Here is an 18300-nt window from a genome sequence, read left to right as displayed (position 1 = left end):
CTGGCCGTGTCCAAACCTGATAAAAGAAGCGTCTATTTCAGCTGCCATGAGTGCTTCCTTGAAACACCCTCAGAATCGGTCCAAGAGGCCCTGAGAACTAGCGCTCGGACATTGTCATCAGCTGCCGCAAAAACGATATCCCCAGAGAGACTCTGGGGCGACTTGGCAGATGATTTAGCCTCTGGAGGAGCGAGAAGAAGGCCCTGCTTCCAGTGTGTGACAGTGCCAGAAGGACCAGTGGTGAACGCGACGCCTCCCTGGTCTTTCTTGTCCCAGGTCTCCGGTGTTGTCTCGGCAGGGGGTAACGGGTCGCTTCTGGATGTCGTGAAGAAGTTGTCGAACCAAATGAGGAACCCGTCAACATTCTCGACCTCACGGGTGAGTTTCGATGACCACTTGGCGCTGAACTGAAGATCCTCGGTCTTGACGGTGTGGAGATCAAGCACCTTGAAGGGGTAGGGTTCACCACAGACAGAACTTTGTTGCATGGCCTCAACACGGGCCTCTTCGTAGATACCTTCTTGCATAGTCTTCATATCAAAGCCGTAAACATCTCTCCAGAAAGAGATGTGGTCCGAAACATACTCGGGGTCTGCGATGGGGGCAATCCAGATTGTGGCAGAGCTGGGCGCGAGAATACCATCAGGCTTCAAGTAACGGTCTCGAGCATACAGGACACTTGGAAGCATAGCCTCATAGAGTAGACAGTAGCCCATCCACTCGCTGACAATAATATCAACCTGGTCTACAGGCAGCTTGACATCCTCAATGGCGCCCTTGAGAGTTGTGATAACATCGGACAGACCGTTGTGGAAAATGTTCTCCCTAGCCTTGACAATGATGTCTGACTTGTCAACAGCAATGACTTGTTTAGCGCCAGCCTTTGCAGCAAACATGCTCAAGATACCTAGGTCAAAACCTTTAGTGTTGAATCAAGAACGGGATCATATCCAGGCTTACCGGTGCCACATCCGATATCGAGGACGACCTTGTCCTTGAAGATGTGCTTATTATTGTAGATGAAGTCACGATACGCATCGGTTCGTACGGCATCTTTTAGCATCGTCTCGTGAATTTCTGGATACAGTCAGTATAAACAGATCAAGATATCGATAAGTGGTGGGATGTACCATGTGCAGCGTAAGACTCAAAGTAGTAGGTAGAGTCATCCTTCTTCTCCGTTGCAGCCGTCTCGATATCATCGCCCCATCGCTTATCGAGTGTCTGCTGAACTGTCAAACGGTAGCTGGCAAATTGATCTCTGAGCTTCTCGAGCTCCTCCTCCAGTTCCCTGTTACGGGCCTTGAGATTTCCATCGTTGGATCCACCTGCGTGGTCGTTGGTAATGTTCTCCAATACTTCGTCCAGAGAAAAGATGAGAGCATCGTTCTCCAGAACAGGCTGAAGGTACTTCTCGTCTTCGAGGTCTTTTGCAGAAATCTCCTTGGGCAATGGTGTGCCATTCTTTACATTATCACGAACAAAGTTGACGAGCTTGACAGCACCGTGAAAGTCAAGCCGAAGCTTTTGGACATAGTCGGCAAAGCTGAAACCATGGTTCTTGCTGCTATCCTCGAGCATAGCGGCAACGGTAGGGAAGGTTTGGGCACTGAAGAAGGATGTAATGGGGATTGACTCCTCATCAGACTCCAGGTCGAGCCATTCGCCCTCATCAGAGACAGATTCGTGAGTAGACATTTTCCCCTTTTCACTAGAATGCAAGGCCAGGCAAGATCAAACCAAGTTGAATCAAGAACTCGAGTGGCCAGTATTGAATGTTGGTTTGGTTTGGTTTGCACCAAGTTAGCCAACCTTAGCTTGGAGAATATTTTGTGGGATCACGGTGATTGGAGAAGGCTATGCCCTGTTGGGGAATTTTTTTTTGGGTCATGATAGGTAGAAAGTTGGCAAAGGCTTTGCAAACGCATGGCGAGGTGATCATCCAGATGCAATCAGCGAGGTGTTTGCTGTTAATATATATGATATGTCTGTAAGGGGGTATATCGCATATATCTCTGTCTGACTGTTTGACGACTTTGCCGATGTAGTTTTATTTTTTATTTTTCAGCTTTCGGCTTCTGTTTCGTCTCTTCCTTTTCGTCGTCGTTATTCTCAGACTCTTGGCCGTCTTCTTCTCCTTCATTGTCGTTGTCATCGTCGTCGTCGTCGTCTTCCTCACCATCATCGTCTTCGCCATCTGATACAGTTTCTCCAAGCTCAACGAGACGAGCCTGTAGTCAAGTCAGTTAGTATATAGCATGCAAATATGAGCACCGCGTTTCTTGACTTGCCTTATATTTGGCCACCTTTTCCTCCAAATCGCCAAATACCATCAGGAGGTCATCAAGTTCGGACTGAGTGGTCTCTCTGGCCTCATTTGACTCCTGCAGCTTCTTCTCAGTCGCCTCTCTAGCCTTCTTGGCCTCCTCTTTTGCTGCCTCCTTCAATTCTGATAGTTGCTTCTCGGCTGCGTCCTTTGCTTTGTTGGCAGCTGACAGTTCCGATTCCATCTGCGAGACATGTGAGTTTTGTTGACTATGTTCGATCAAGACAGATTGATAATCCCTTACATTCCTGAGCTTAGCCTCCAAGCCCTTCTTTCCAGCGTCTCCTCCGCTGAGCTGCTTCTTGAAGCTCTGGCACTTCTCTTCTGCTTCCTTGGTCTTCAATTTCTGCTGCTCCAGGTCCACCTGACTCTGGTCTCGATAAGCGTCTATCTCGGCATCTTTTCTATCGCAGAGGCCTTGCAATTCCTCTTTGAACTTGGCCTGTTTCTCATCTGCTTTAGCCTTAGACTGGGTCTTGAAGTCTTCGTATTCCTGACGAAGATGCCCTAGCACCTTCTCATATTTCTCTCTTTGCATATCTATCTCGTTCTTGCGTTGCAGCTGTAGTGCATTGTACTCCTTTTGGGACTATGTTTAAGCCAATGTTAGCCGACTACACTCGTACACAACGTAACGGCTGGGATAACAGGCACGCACCTTCATCAGAACAACTTCGAGACGACTGATGTTCGCTTTGAGATCTGCCACTTCCGCATCCGTCCTTCGTCTAATCTTCTCTGCTTCGGCCTCGGCCACTTTCCGAACTAGTTCGAGCTGCTTCTGATGATCATTTTCTTGTGCTGTTTGCTGTGAACACAGCTGAGCAATTTGCTTTTGATACTCGTTCTCCTTAATCGAATATTGAGATTGTAATTGAGCAACCTGCTTACGCTGATCATTCTCCTTGGACGCCAATTGGCCCTGAAGCTTCCTGTAGCCGTTTTCAGTAGGGTCAATACAAGTCGATAATGGTGGCACTTACCGCAGCTCTTCGCTATGATGCTTTTGTAACCCTTCATTCACGGTTTTGACCCGTTGCATTTCTAGAGCAGCGGTTTCCTTTGATCTGCGATGATCCGCCTGTTCCTGTCCTAACTGCCCCTGAAGTACTGCTAGCTTTTCCTGGATCTCGTTCACAGTATTCTGCTTTTCCTCGACCTGGCTCCTGAGAGAGTCTACAAGTTCCCTTGAAACACCTTTCTGAACACCGTTGGTGACGACAGATATTTCCATGCCGGGCTCTCTGTCAATAGCACGTGCTATCCGGCTATAGTTGTCCTTGAAGAACTCAACAAATTCCCTGTCGAAGAAGACATCGGGGAGTCGCCCTGGAGACGAAGCGTCCAGCTTTTGAGGCAAGACTTCGAAATCACGAATAGAAGGGTGGCTGCGAAGTTTCGATAGGCGATCTAGGTATACATCTCGATCTATGCGAGCCGTTAAGATAGAGAGTAATGTTGCTCTTGGAATTGGTGAGTCTTTTGTTGAGAATTCGTAAGCAATACCAAGCAACATCGTGCATAGTCCCTGAACGATCTCGCCCCCGCCTATGGTTGGAGGTTGTGAAACAGCTTGAATCAGGCTTTGAACATTGCTTCCCTCGGCGAGAAAGTCGTTCACTGCATCGAGGTCCTCAAAAAGCCAGCCCAAGAGTAGCATAAGATAACCGACCAAAACCCGCGTATCGTCGCCTCTACGAAGGCCTGACGTAACGTGAGCTGAAAGAGTTTGGATGGCAGTCACAACCTCTTCCCCGTCTTCCGAATCACCTTCGGTCAAGCCCAAGGCTTCTGACTTGGCTTCCGAGTTTTCATGCAAGAGATGGAAAGTGATCACAGCAGCGAACCATTGCCTGTATGGATCCGAGGACTCAACTGGAGGCTGCAGAAGAACTGTCAAAACGTTGGAAGACTCGTTGGCCCCGGATTGATGTCCTTCAATGGCGCGGCCAAGAAAGTGCAGTCTTACAGCTGGGTGATGTGAAAAATAAGCTTGCAAGCACTCAGCCGCCGCAAAACGAACGTCGAATTCTTGGAGGTCCTGTAGACACAATGTCAGGTCTAATAAGCCGTCGATAACGAACACCTTTTCGCCTTGGCTGGCCTGTCCATCAGCCGTGCCATTCTTAGCCAGAGGAGCCAAAACCATCATTTGAGCAAATGCCTCCTGAAGAGGTGCATTTTGCCGAATCACATCACCACAAGTGACAAGAGCCTATATGATGTCAACGAAATGGCCTTCCGGTAGCAATCAAATTATCGAACCTCGGCCTTGATTTGTGTTTGCGCTTCATGGCTGAAGGCCAGTTGTAGAATGTGGTAGGCAAGACCATGTTTCCATATAGCTGTTTGATTCAATGAGGTACCTGCGGAGCCCCTGACAACAAATAAACGAATAACGGCGAGGAAAGCATAGACATTTCGGTTTCGTTGCGCTGCTGCCCACGAAGCGATTTCAGATCCATCAGTTTGAGGTTTCAGAACTCGACCTAATAAATCCGCCAAGCGGTTCATGCAACCCGACTCCCGGAACAGGGCCTGGTTTGAGCTGTTTGACCGAAGGAGGTTGGCCAAAAGGATCAGGCAGTCCTCAACAGTGCGACCTCCTTCTACGAGAGCTCCATCGGCTTCGATAATGGCAAACAATCTCTCAAAAGCATTCTCAAAAGCCACCAGCTTCTGTATTTCGATCGATGTCGGTGTGAGGTAGGTCAGGAGAACAATAGCTTCGTTGCGTATAGCGTCGCGTTGGTCATCGAGGACGGAAACCAGCCGCGGTATACCAAGGGGAGCGGTGAAGATACACTCCTCGGTGCGTTCTGTACGTGCCGAAAGTATGGCAGCTAGTAATTGCAAAGAATACAGACGGGAATAGAAATCGTTTGTTTCGAGGAAGTCGAGCAGTAACGTAATGTTCTCTTGGCGTTGAGTGAACTCGTCGGCCAACCACAGGGCGATCTCCTCCGAAGCTTCAGGACTATCTTCATTAGGGTTGAAGAGCATTAACAACGTCTCGAGTACCACTTTGACGGTGTCGACATCTTCGCCGTCTTTGCTTAGACTTCCTATTAGACCTCGTAAGGCACCCGAAGCTACAGAAGCTGGATAATCTTTGGCGAAGCTGCGAAGACCCAGAATTGCAGCTCTTCGGTCTTCTAGCAAAGTTGCTGAACTGAGGCGACCGCTTAGAACGTCGATGGTCTCACCAACCGATTGTTTCGCCGGGGCACTGGCAATAGAGAACATGATTGTGGCGCCTCAATGCCATATGGCTCAAAGGGATTTGAGAGGTTGCATGGAGCCCTTCCGGCGACTGTTAATAACGTCTTTTCTGTTGGTGAAGATCACTAGGAAGCTATCCTAATTAGTCGACGCCAGGTATTGGCTTCTTAATTCTGGCCAGCTTATCAGGAGAAGATGGGGAACTGGCAAGCTAACTCAATTGCTGCATAATTCCCGATCAAGATGCAATTCAATAAATGGGGTTTGAGGCTCCACTCTGAAGCCACAGATATCCACTCACTTGTATAACGGTGTGGCTCAGGGTCCGAGCTAGCAGTCAAAGAATCATGTCGCGATTCGAAAAGCGACAGCCTCTATCCTACACATAATTTTCGTCTTCCTTCAAACGACCACTGGGGAACCTATTCGCCTGGCCTTAATGCGTTATCACCTCGGCTCATTGATGCGACACGTCCTGTGAGAGGCATTTATTCATTGAATCCCAGGTTTTGTAACCGCATTGTCTTTGTTCACCCGGAGTCTGTTCGCGCAACGAGCTCACCACAAACTTCTGAAAAGTCGACTTCCGCAGGATCGCTACTATGGGTATTCCCGCGGCTTTCCGATGGCTTTCTTCCAGATATCCTAAGATTATCTCACCGGTAATTGAGGATCAGCCCCTTACCATGGAAGATGGCTCCACGATTCCTGTTGACACGACTCGCCCAAACCCGAACGGCGAAGAGTTCGATAACCTGTATCTCGACATGAACGGCATCGTTCATCCTTGTTCTCATCCTGAAGATCGACCAGCTCCCAAAGATGAGGAGGAAATGATGATGGAAGTGTTCAGATATACCGATCGCGTGGTGAATATGGTTCGGCCCCGAAAAATACTCATGATTGCAGTTGGTATGTTGGGTCATTTTTTCCTAGCTCAGTTTCGGCCCTTTGGCCGGAGCTATGCATGTATTAATTTGTTAAAAGCTAACAAACCCCCATAGATGGTGTTGCACCTCGAGCAAAGATGAACCAGCAACGGTCAAGACGATTCCGTTCCGCACAAGAAGCCCAAGAGAAGGAGAAGGACAAGCAAGAACTTATCAAACTTCTGAAACAACAGAATGGTGGTAATTTGACTGCCGAAAGTGAAGAGACTGTCCTAAAAAAGGCATTCGACTCAAACTCGATCACACCTGGAACGCCTTTCATGGACACTCTCGCCCTCAGCCTGAGGTATTGGTGTCAGTACAAACTCAACACGGATCCCGGCTGGGCGAAACTCAAAATCATCATTTCTGATGCTACTGTTCCCGGGGAGGGAGAGCACAAGATCATGAATTTTGTTCGGTCCCAGCGGGCATCACCAGACCATGACCCCAACACTCGGCATGTGATATATGGTCTTGATGCCGATCTTATCATGCTTGGGCTTGCAACCCATGAACCTCATTTCCGTGTCCTCCGAGAAGACGTCTTCTTTCAGGAACAGAAGGCTCGTTTGTGTAAGCTCTGTGGCCAGAAAGGACATGATGCTCAGAATTGCCGCGGCGAAGAAAAGAAGAAAGATGGCGAACACGACGAGAAGGACAAAGGTGTCGCCCTCAAACCTTTCATCTGGCTTCATGTCGCTGTATTGCGAGAATACCTCGAAGTTGAGCTCAGCGTCCCTAATTTGCCCTTCCGTTTCGACGTGGAACGTGCTGTTGACGATTGGATCTTCATGTGCTGTTTCGTAGGTAACGATTTCTTACCGCATCTTCCAGCCCTGGAAATTCGAGAGCATGGAATTGATACCCTAACCAAAATCTGGAAAGACAACCTGCCTATTATGGGTGGCTACGTAACCAAAGACGGACATATCGATCTTGAAAGAGCGCAGGTGATTCTGAGCGGGTTGGCCAAACAAGAAGACGGCATCTTCAAGCGGCGAAAAGAACAGGAAGACCGGCGCGAGGCCAACTTCAAGCGGAGAAAGCTGCAGAATGAGAACAACGGCCGAGGCGGACGTCAGGGTGGACCTGCTCATCCCAAGAAGATCAATGGCCTCGAAAACCCTGCCAACGTGCTACTCCAACCCATTACCTCCTTTTCTGCACCGAACGAGCAGAGATTGACGCACGACATGATTGTGAACCGCAGTGGCGCGCCTGGTGCGAACGTTGCCAACAAGAGCGCTGCGAGTGTCCTCAAAGCCCAGCTCCAGTCGCAGAAGTCACTATCAACTACGAAACCAGCGGAAGCGGATCAAAATTCTGCTTCCGCTCTTGGAAAACGAAAGGCATCAACACTCGAAGAAGGGGATGGCTCGACTCCCGATACATCCAATGCTCCAACTCCAGCAGCCCCAGCAGAGGAGGGCCCCGTTGATGATGTGCGTCTCTGGGAGGATGGCTATGCTGATCGATACTACGAGAAGAAATTCCATAAAGACCCCCAAGACATTGAGTTTCGTCACGAGGTCGCACGGGCATATGTTGAGGGCCTTGCTTGGGTCTTGCTGTACTATTTCCAGGGGTGCCCCTCTTGGGAGTGGTATTACCCATATCATTATGCCCCATTTGCAGCTGACTTTCAAGACATCGACAAGATGAAGATTTCCTTCGAGAAGGGCAGAATATCTAAGCCATTCGAGCAGTTGATGAGTGTCTTGCCGGCTGCATCACGCCATGCCCTTCCTGCGGTTTTCCACGACCTCATGCTAAACCCTGAAAGCAACATCATTGACTTCTATCCGGAGGACTTCGAAATTGATCTCAATGGCAAGAAGATGGCTTGGCAGGGTGTTGCTTTACTTCCTTTCATTGAGATGCCTCGCCTACTAGCCGCCGTTCAAGCAAAATACCCGCAACTCAGTGCAGCGGATTCAGCACGTAACGAAATGGGCAGAGATGTTTTGATCTTCTCAGAAGCCCATGAGAGCCTGTACGATGACGTTCTAACCAAATTCTACTCTAAGAAACAAGGGGACTCCAAATTCAAGCTGAACCCGAAAAAGAGTGACGGCTTGTCGGGCAAGGTCGAGAAGAAGGAGGGATATGTCCCGCACGAAGAATTGAAGTACCCTCTTGAGAGGAATGGTATGCCCAATCTCGACTATGATCGGTCGGTCAGGTATGGCACCGTGCCCGTAACCCACAGTTTCTGTTTGGCTAACATCTCTAGCGTCTACTACGATATGCCTTCCGTTTCACAAACCCACAAGTCGATGCTGCTTCGTGGGGTTCAGCTTCCGAAGCCTGCTCTCACACAAAGTGACATTCAAGATATTCGGAACAAAGCCAATCGTGGTGGCAGGAATGGCGGCTTCGGGCGAGGGGGCCACAATCGAGGTGGCTACAATGGCCCTGGTATGTCGCGCGGGCCCCAGCAAGACAGGCATCAAGGAGGATATGGTCGGCCTAATGGCCATTACCCTCCGCCGGCCGCTTCTCATCATGTGCCTCCACCACCAGGAGCCCCTGGATTTGGGATCGGTGTACCACCACCACCCCCACCAGCTCATTATTACAACAACCAGCAGTACGACAACCGCCACGGCGGTGCTCCAGGCTATAACAACCAATACAGAGGCCCGCCGCCAACCACCTCGCGGTGCTTCCGGTTATCAGGGCTACGGAGGACAATCCTATGATAGAGGACGAGGCTCAGGAGGATACGGCTCCGGAGGCCATGGTTCTCGAGGTAACTACCGAGATGGGCGGCCATACAGGTAGTTTGTGGAACTAGAGGCGTAGGGATGACGGAGAAATGAATGAGTTCTCTATCAAAACTTTGGAGTTTGATCATCCGTGCCAAGGTACATTATATACGGTATTGTGCATGACCAACTCAAGATGGGGTAAATTGAATATACGAGAGCATTGAAGTTTGAGGGTTTGGCCTCTAGTTATTGATTATGAACACCCAAATGGATTGTACTTGAGCTCTTGAAGTGCTGAAGCTGGCGTTGGTATTTGAGGTTTGACTTGCATTGAGATATGTATGTGCAGTTGTGAGTTTGTGAATTGGATGCTTAATCTACTTAACTAGGACAGAGTAAGGAATTGGGGGATATAAAGCAAATGGTAATGTACTTCTGGAGACTGAATTGATGTTAAAAATGCCCAGGTGCCTACGCTTCAGCCTCATGATAAAAGAATCATTTAATAAGGTCCGTACTGATGTATCCACTGCAGTTCTATACCTTTCACGTCGTAGATGTCTGAAAACGGCGAGCTCCCCTATGCGTGGTACCCCTGTGGAGACAGTTCGCGGGGTTTGGCACGAACGCAGTGACCCTTGGGCAATGCCTGCTCGGTCAGGTCAGAGGGACGAGCGACTCCCAACTTGATCTCTCCCAAATCTGCGTGTCCACGCTCAATGCTGTCGTGATCATGAATTGCGACGCAAGCCTAGTCGGCTGCCTTGTCGACAGGCTCGCTACCAGAGTAAGCATCTGCATATCCAATGCGCGAGGCAGCTTGCGATCGATCCCTTAGTGGCTTAGGTTGACTGACGTTGGGTACCTTTCAATAGCTTCCCCATCGAGCTGGCACCACTGGCCAGAGCCTACAGCAAGACGATGTCCTCCACGTTACAAGAGCCACCTTGGTCGAGCTAGGAAACACATCCATATCCACAGTCATCGCGTCGCTTCTGGTTCTACTCGAGGACCTTGCTCGCCCTTACCCAGCTGTCGCCGACCACCCCAGCCATATCTTGGCCTCCGAGCTCTACATCGTTGCCGTTATTGCAGACTGCTGTTCTTCCCATTGGGCCTCTCTCTCACAGGACGCAGATGTAGAACCGACCCTGGCTCCTCCTTCGCTAGACGAAGTACTGGTGAGCCGCCTATTCGACGCGTTCAAGCACCTCCTCGAACCAATCCCCGAGAACTGTATACTCCCAGCCCAGACTCTGCTTGACCAAGTCTCGACGCGCAATGTCTCCGTCACTCGCCCCGAAAGCTCTTCTGTCTCCTCCGACGCCGATAGCTCCCCCCCAAGCGATGAGAGGTTTGCAGACACGTTGGTGGAGATGGACATCCACATCAAGACTGTGACCGAGTATGTCACTACTTCCAGTTGGACGGCTGCCTTCGACTATTTAAGGAATGTCATATACACTATTCGAACTAGTATTGTTACGCAACCTGGCGTCTCTGCGCCTGGATCTACTCAAGATGCTGAGAGAGCAGCCCTCGTCGTTCTGCGATTGCTCTCTTTCTTCTGGGTTGATGGCCCAAAGCTGGGTCAAGTTATACAAGAGATCTGCTCAAGCTTCCTACACTTTCGAAAGCCTTACCAAAACACCATTGCTGTAGTCTCTCCATTGCTGATCATGAGGTGGCTGGATCGGTTCCCCCGCGAGTTCGTGCAGCTTCACCAGCTTCACAAGCGACTTGATGGTGGAGCTGATACGCTTTTTGACATGGCACAGGCTGCGACAGATAACGGACGCCGTAAGGGTCTGTTCTACCCTCTCCAAACCACTCTACTTTTCCTTTTGCCGGATGTTTTTGAGGTAGCGAGCAATATGCGCGAAGCAAAGAGCAGCAGCATGGTGAAGAAAGTTACCTTTCTAGATGGGCTGAGAAAAGCTTCGCGCAATCGAAACGAGCAAGCAGCTTACTGTCTAGTTTCTCTGCTCCGTGCTGCCAGACATTTTGATGTTGAAAGCGACTCAGCGCTTGTCAGTTATGCCTTGGATGTTCAGGATGAGGTCCGCGATGCTGTTTTTCGCCGTCTTACCGCATCAGAATACGGACTCTTTGATCAGGACATGATGACCGCAGCCTTTGTGAGCTTGACCCACCTCAATCTCGATACGAGTGTCAGCGGCTTTGTTGAAAGCTGTATCGCTTCAAATGCCCCAAGCAGTTTCAAGTTAGCTACAGTCCAGGGCTGTACATATTTCGCTCAGCAGCCATACGCTCTTAGGTACCACGAACTATTTGATGCAGCAATACCCTTCATGCGGACACAGTTAGAGGTGAGAATTAGTGATTTCACATTTCTGCCGGTTTATAACTGACTTTCTTAGACCGAGAATGCCAAGGCTGTTAATACGACGGGTCGACAAGGGAGTGAAAGGACAGAACTTATTTGCAGCATTCTCCAATTCTTGGATGCATCCCCAGCTCGCTTGTTAGATGATCTGTCAAAAGATGGTTCAAATAATAGCTTCTTCAAGTCCTTCCTTCTTTGCGTATTGTCCGAGAACCCGGCCGTGCGTAAACTTGCCACTGGCGTCGCAAGCCGACTCTTCCAAGGACATCTTGAGGCATACCGCCAATTCGATACTGGGCACCGCTTCGGCACAAAAGAACTTCGTGATGATATCTGGAGTCGAAGGTGAGCGCATTTCTCTACGCTCAGCCAATCTCAAACCTGCTAACGAAACCCCCAAGCTCCAAGGTTCTGCTTGCTTTATGTGAGTCTGTCACCTCTAAGAAAGATGACCAAAGCTTGCGCGATCTACAAGACTATCTTGAAGCACGATTTCTACTTCTTAAGAACATCCCGGTATGCGTTTCTGTACCTCCAGTAATGCTATTCGTGATAGTTATGGGCTGCTAACCTCTTGCAGGAACTGGCCAAAGTACCAGAAGACGCACCGGATGTCATCAATGCCTCTTCCAAGCTTGAGACGACACTTCTTATATCTCTTTGTTCTGCCAGCATTACAACTTGTCAACTAGTGACTTCCTGCACAGGATTGTTCATTCAAGAGTGCTTGATCGTCGACAAACACGTTGAGTCAGCAAAGACTTCGGCATCCGTGCTTCGCAATGCCGAAGTCTACCGCGAGATATCCTCTCCAGCCTTCCGGTTCACTGGACTAGTTGCATTCCAGAAGCGAGTAAGGGGTTTTCTGCGCCGCATGCAGTTCCCAACAACAGGCATCGTAAACGCCTGGGAAACCGCATTCGATCGTTGGCTCCATCTTGCAAAGGATGTCTCAACATCAACTGTCGAGATCGTGGATGGAAGAGCGCTGGCCGAGTGGCGAAACTATTCCGGATTCTTGGCATCATTGGGCGGCATTTGCACCGCTGACCAGGCAATTATTCTCGAAGAGCCTGCTCTTGGAGGTCTAAGATGGATCGATCGTGTCTCTTCTGAGCACTCCGAGGAACCACTCCTGACACGGTATCTGAGACTCAGTATTCAGCTTTTAGCTTGTGCCAATGTGAGAGTACGTGAAGCAATGCGAGACGTGCTTGCCAGTGAAGTCTCGCCTACGCTTTACTACCCGCTATTCCGAGCCTTAGAATCTGAATTAGAAGTATTATTCACTGGAGCTCTGGCCCCCGTTGAGAAAGATCAGGATAGTGAGGTGGTATTTGCTGAGCAAGCCGCATCTCTACTTCGGGCTCTTGTGGAAAGACTAGAAAGCCCTTCTGACCTCGGCGCGGCCTCGTCAGTCCATCTGGGTGCACTGACGCTTAACTTTGCGAAGTTCCTGGATGGTGTCACCGATACACCGAATACGCTGAGGGTCAAGATCCGGGTATGCCACCTGTGCGAAGTGGTTACGAAGCGAAAAGAGCACCTGAACTTACGGGACGATGTTCGCATTCGGAATCAACTACTTGAATATATCTTCGGCTGGATTGCTCGCCCTCGCTCGCCTCAGCATGGCCCTGGCTCCCGACAGGATGACACGGCTCGTGTGCAGAAAGATCTTGACAAGGCCTGTTTGAAATCACTGGCCGATTTGACTTTTCGTTTGCCGTTGCAACCCTCCGAAAGCCATACTGATGCTGGGATGAGCGAGATGAAGTCTCAAATGTTTCATACATATTTCAACCGCTTCTTGTCCTTGCTTAACCATGAGCCATCGGAGCTGACTAGGACTGATACGAATTTGAGTGTCACGCTTCGTGAAGAGTCTGCATCAAACTCAGATTTGGCCATCACCATCCTGTCCAATCTACTTAGTGCTAATATCGACGTTGGCCTCAAACACTCTCTGAATATTGGGTATCACGACAATGTTGAGATCCGCACTGCCTTCGTCAAGGTCCTCTACAACATTCTGATCCAAGGCACTGAGTTTAGCAACCTGACTGACTCGGCTGTGAGTGAGAAGTACGAGGAACTACTTGAGTTACTGACCAATGATCTCTCCCTGGCCATCTCGATGGCCGTTGCTTGCCCCAGCACTGAGGTGGATGAGCTCACTATTTGTCTTCTCACTGTTTTCGAACAACGAGGAATGATCTTTGAGCTTTTGGAGGCACTCATCAAACAAGAGATTGAAGACACCGAGAACGAGGCTGAGATATTACGACGAGGATGTGTTGCAACCAAGATGCTATCAGTCTATGCCAAGTGGAAGGGTGCTTCCTACATTCGAACGACGCTACAAAAGGTCTTGGAACGGCTTATGCTGACATCCAAGGATCTCGATCTAGAGCTTGACCCTGCAAGAGTCAGCTCGACAGAGGAGCTACAGAAGAATGCTCTACAGCTGCGTATTGTGGCCAAGGTTTTCATTGACGACATATGCGCGTCTTCTTCCAACATTCCACCCGCCTTCCGAAAGATTTGCTACACCATATCAAATGCAGTCATGCCACGGTTTCCCGATGCCAAGTACACAGCCGTGGGAGCCTTCATCTTCCTACGATTCTTTTGCCCAGCTATCGTTGCTCCTGAGGTCGAGGGCCTCGTGTCGGCAGCACCATCTAAAGAAATGCGGCGCGGTTTACTTCTTATTGCCAAGGTCATTCAGAACCTCGCCAATAACGTGCTTTTTGGAGCAAAAGAGCCATACATGTTTCCCCTTAATGACTTCTTGACACAGAATATTTATCATGTCACAACGTTTCTTCGCGAGATATCGGTTCCTCCCAACCAGATGGAGGTGCAAGGCACTACGGAATCGTTCGACTTTGGATCCTGTGTTGCGCTGCATCGTTTCCTATACGATCATTGGGACCATGTACGCCAAACGCTTATCTCACGCGAGAGAAAAGATTACGGTAGGACATCTGGGGATGTTGTCCGTGGGAGATCACCAGTCTTGGAACCGCTGAGAAACCTGATTGCAAATCTTGGTCCACCACCGCTTGCTGTTTCGTGGAACAGACCCCAAGTCTCATCCAATAGCCCACCACTATACTCTCGATTTCAGAATTTCATGCTCCGAAATGCCTTTCGAAGTACGGAGTCATTCTTGACGGCACGTGCTGTTTACGATGGTGGCGAAAGCAAGGTGAGTCTGAAGCATTAGATTAACAATAATATTGGCTGAACATGAACAGGACGGCTTGTCTATAATCTGCGTCATTTTGCGCCACATTGAGACGGAGAGCATCGACTATGACACATTAATGTATTGCTACCTCAAAATTGCCAGCAGGTTGTGGCACAGGCCCTTTGGCATATTAATCGATGCGACCTGCTATAATGGCCGCAACGAGCCTCAGGATGACCTTTTCAAGAAGTTGGAACTTCTAACACCCTCGGAGCTGTCACAAAACCTTAGCCGTATTTATGTTTACAACATGAACAGTGCGTTCAAGTAAGTTAAAGACTTCTCAGGATGACGGGCTCAAGTTTCTACGCTAACCTCACTTGCAGGCGGTGCTTTCGACGGCTGCTGAGGGTGTGCACCAAAAATGAGAACGGCGTATTTAACCCTAAAAACGTCGAATATCATTTGATAGGAAGTCTCCAAGACTTGCAAGCACATTTTCACCTTAGCCAGCTACATCTGCCAAAGGAAACAATCAGTGTCGTGACCGATACACGATATGTCTTTCAACCGATCACCCGCTTGTCAAAGTCAAAGGGTAAGATTGAAGTAATCATTAAAGTTGGCAGTCAGTTTGTGCAAGTAACAACCACGAAAAAGCAAGAGATTTTCGCGGGATTTCGATTGGGCACGACCGTGAACGACATCTTCCGGTTGGGCGAAGTTGACGAAGCACCAACATCCATACAGACTGAAGATGATTCGGCTTTTGGCTTACGAGCCGACAATGGGAAGATCGTGATGTACTTTACGAGCCCAAAGAAGTCAGATGTGCTTCAGACGATTCGGGGTGCCAAGGCGAAACATGGCAAGGATAACAGGGCTCATAAATCTGTCGAGCGCCTTATCAGGCCACAAGATGTGCCAGGCACGCTCCTGAATCTTTCACTGGCGAACCTGTCGAGTCATGATCATATCCTAAGGCTGTCTTCCTACAATCTTCTTGGGGCACTTTGCCGGGCCTTCAAATTCAGCTCTGCTTCAAGGATCGTCTGCACCAAAGGTAAGACTCAAGATAATATCAAAATGTCTCCATACGTAACAACTAACATTATTCTAGATGTTTCGGTTCCTTTAGATCCAACCCGTTTTGTAGTGGACATCAGTAAGGAGTTGGCATTGAGCGAGCCTCAGTTGACGTCAGACTTTTTGACAGAATTCTTCGTGGGCTGGGAAAGCTTCCCGGATGAACAGAAGCCTCTGAGTCTTGCCTATATGGCGCCTTGGCTTCCTGGCTTGCGGACCAACATCCTCACGAATGAGCTGGACGGGGAGAAGGGGAGAGAGAGAGTCGCAATTCTTTTTCGAAAGCTTATTGATGTGACTGTCCAGGATCATTCACTCACCTTTGCCCTGGAACAATCCGTGTGGCCAAGGATCATTCAAGACGAAATCTTGCTCGAGGTTTTCCTAGATGAGCTCCTGAAGTCAGCAATGAGCTATAGCGCGCATGACGAATCTTTGGAGATCATCGCGTCTATTGTGGTTGGTATTGGAACTGTGACTTTGCGCGGCAAGATCCTCTCAAGGCTCCGTAAAGCTCTCAACCGATCATCGCTCCGTCCCACGAAATACCTGCCAGACAACGCAGTCTGGTCTGAGATCTGTGTGTTGCTTCGGTTCTGTCTGGCACTGTCGTTCGACAACGGGGTGCAATCTCAGCTTTTCCTCCCGGAGATCTTCCATATCGTGACCATGTTGGCCAACACTGGTACTCAAGAGGTTCGCTTACTTGTTTACCGGTTGCTTGTCAACACGGTCCACGCCGTATGTACGTCGTTCAGCCTGGATGATACCAAATCTAGCAAACTGCGAGCCAGTCTAGATTTTCTATGTGATCCTCGTAGCGACATTTTCACGGCGCCGCCAACCTTCCCTCGCGATGGTGCCTCGGTATCGACTTCACAAGACGCAGGTCCCGCGTTGACGGCGACCGAAAACCTCGCATCTGCTCTCTTTGAAATTTGCTCCGTCGCTGCACCAACAGTTGACCTGGCTAATACTTGGCGATCGAGGTGGATGAGCCTAGTTGCAAGTACGGCCTTCCAAAACAATCCTGCTATTCAACCACGTGCATTTGCGGTCATGGGATGCTTGGCTCGGGAAGAGGTCGATGATGATTTGCTCTACCAAGTACTTGTTGCTCTGAGGAATAGCGTCAATCGGTTTGGCGAGGACCACAACAGTGAAATGCTCGTCTCTATCGTCACTTCGCTATCGAAAATGATGGCAAAACTCCCATCAGCATCCCGCTATGGTCTGCAGCTTTTCTGGCTAGCCATGTCACTTGTGCGGTTAGTGCCTGCGACTCTGTTCAACTGTACCGCACAATTTCTTGAGGCAGTGCTAGCGAATATAAGCACTAGCGAAGAGTTCCGAGGAGACAGCATGGCCTCATTACTTCTTCAAGGACGAGCTCCACTGGACGAGGCTGCGTTGCCCCTGGAAGAGATATATGGTATACACTTCGAGGAAGAAACCTTCCACCTCGCGGTCTGTGCATGTCTGGCGCGCGGACTCACTGATACCATGACACGACAAATCACCATGCGTGTCTTGTCTTCTTTCCTGGAGATGATGACCGCGAATGTGGAGGGTCGGGAAAAGGCTGAGATGACCCAGACCTCAGCATATCTGTCTCTCATGACGGCCCGTGCGGTTGAGAATGACGAATTTAAAGACAGTCTGTGGTCTGCTGGTATTAACGCTGATGAACTTGGTTTTGCTGATGGGATGCGCAAATCGCCGGATCTCGAGGGAATGCCGGATAATGTGGTCTTGTTGATCACAGCAATCGAGCTTGTTGACTTCCAGTATGTGGAAGACTCCGTACAAAGGCGCAGTCTGGACTGGCTCAACAAGCTTGCCAGCGAACGCCCTATCGTGGTAGACCAATTGTGAGTCTCGATAATCGACATACTTGGATGTCCTAAAGCTGACGCAAAAGCAGAGCTGGAGCCATTCGCTCTTTGTTAGATGATACTTTACTACACAGCCAAAATTCAGCGACCCTGAGAGCTGCACACACTCTTTTGCGAGCGCTGTCATCTACGCAACAATTCTCCAGAACCCCTGGCTCAGTGTCCACACTGCCTGAGGTTTTGGAGTCATTGGGTTTTAGTGGTTTATGGCGATCATGTTCATTTGGATCAATGGAAGATGTTAACCGTGACTACCTAGAACTAACTGAGCGATTAATAGAGGTAAGTTAAAGAGATAAAATAAAAGACTTAAAAAAATAATTACTAATATATTTATAGTTAATAATTATTTAAGTAATTAAATAGTTTAAAAATATAAAAATATAAAAATATAAAAATATAAAAATATAAAAATATAAAAGTTTAATAATAAATTAATTTTAATATTAATTTTATTTTTTATATAAATATTTAAATATTTATAAATATTATTATAATTTAAATTCTTTATTAATATAATTAAATTAATTATATAGCTTAAATTTAATAATAATAATTTTTTTTCTTACTATTAGCCTAATAAGG

At 48.7% G+C, this 18300-nt stretch overlaps 4 protein-coding genes across 4 annotated transcripts; 2 read left to right on the top strand and 2 right to left on the bottom strand.

Annotated features, from left to right (window-relative positions):
- Positions 1–32: 32 nt before the first annotated feature.
- On the bottom strand, positions 33–1698 carry FPRO_10897 (uncharacterized protein; the record flags this gene model as incomplete). The annotated part of the gene is made up of 3 exons (XM_031231910.1): positions 33–907; positions 961–1077; positions 1131–1698. 3 exons carry the CDS (start codon positions 1696–1698, stop codon positions 33–35), a joined length of 1560 nt encoding a protein of 519 aa, XP_031081900.1.
- A 359-nt stretch (positions 1699–2057) lies between these two features.
- FPRO_10896 (uncharacterized protein) lies at positions 2058–5572 on the bottom strand (the record flags this gene model as incomplete). The annotated part of the gene is made up of 6 exons (XM_031231909.1): positions 2058–2231; positions 2307–2510; positions 2571–2915; positions 2985–3258; positions 3310–4541; positions 4592–5572. 6 exons carry the CDS (start codon positions 5570–5572, stop codon positions 2058–2060), a joined length of 3210 nt encoding a protein of 1069 aa, XP_031081899.1.
- A 578-nt stretch (positions 5573–6150) lies between these two features.
- FPRO_10895 (uncharacterized protein) lies at positions 6151–9277 on the top strand (the record flags this gene model as incomplete). Its single annotated transcript, XM_031231908.1, has 4 exons — positions 6151–6460; positions 6553–8662; positions 8714–9070; positions 9121–9277. The coding sequence occupies 4 exons, from the start codon at positions 6151–6153 to the stop codon at positions 9275–9277; spliced, it is 2934 nt and encodes a 977-aa protein (XP_031081898.1).
- Positions 9278–9924: 647 nt separating this feature from the next.
- Positions 9925–18006, top strand: FPRO_10894 (uncharacterized protein; the record flags this gene model as incomplete). Its single annotated transcript, XM_031231907.1, has 9 exons — positions 9925–9978; positions 10067–11521; positions 11573–11883; positions 11940–12054; positions 12119–14752; positions 14802–15061; positions 15121–15797; positions 15855–17691; positions 17745–18006. 9 exons carry the CDS (start codon positions 9925–9927, stop codon positions 18004–18006), a joined length of 7605 nt encoding a protein of 2534 aa, XP_031081897.1.
- Positions 18007–18300: the final 294 nt, after the last annotated feature.

The sequence above is a fragment of the Fusarium proliferatum genome (genome assembly GCF_900067095.1).
Source record: "Fusarium proliferatum ET1 genome assembly, contig: FPRO_scaffold005, whole genome shotgun sequence".
NCBI classification, from domain to species: Eukaryota; Fungi; Ascomycota; class Sordariomycetes; order Hypocreales; family Nectriaceae; genus Fusarium; species Fusarium proliferatum.
Note: the sequence above shows the minus strand (reverse complement) of the source record. Positions and strands in the feature narration are given on the sequence as shown.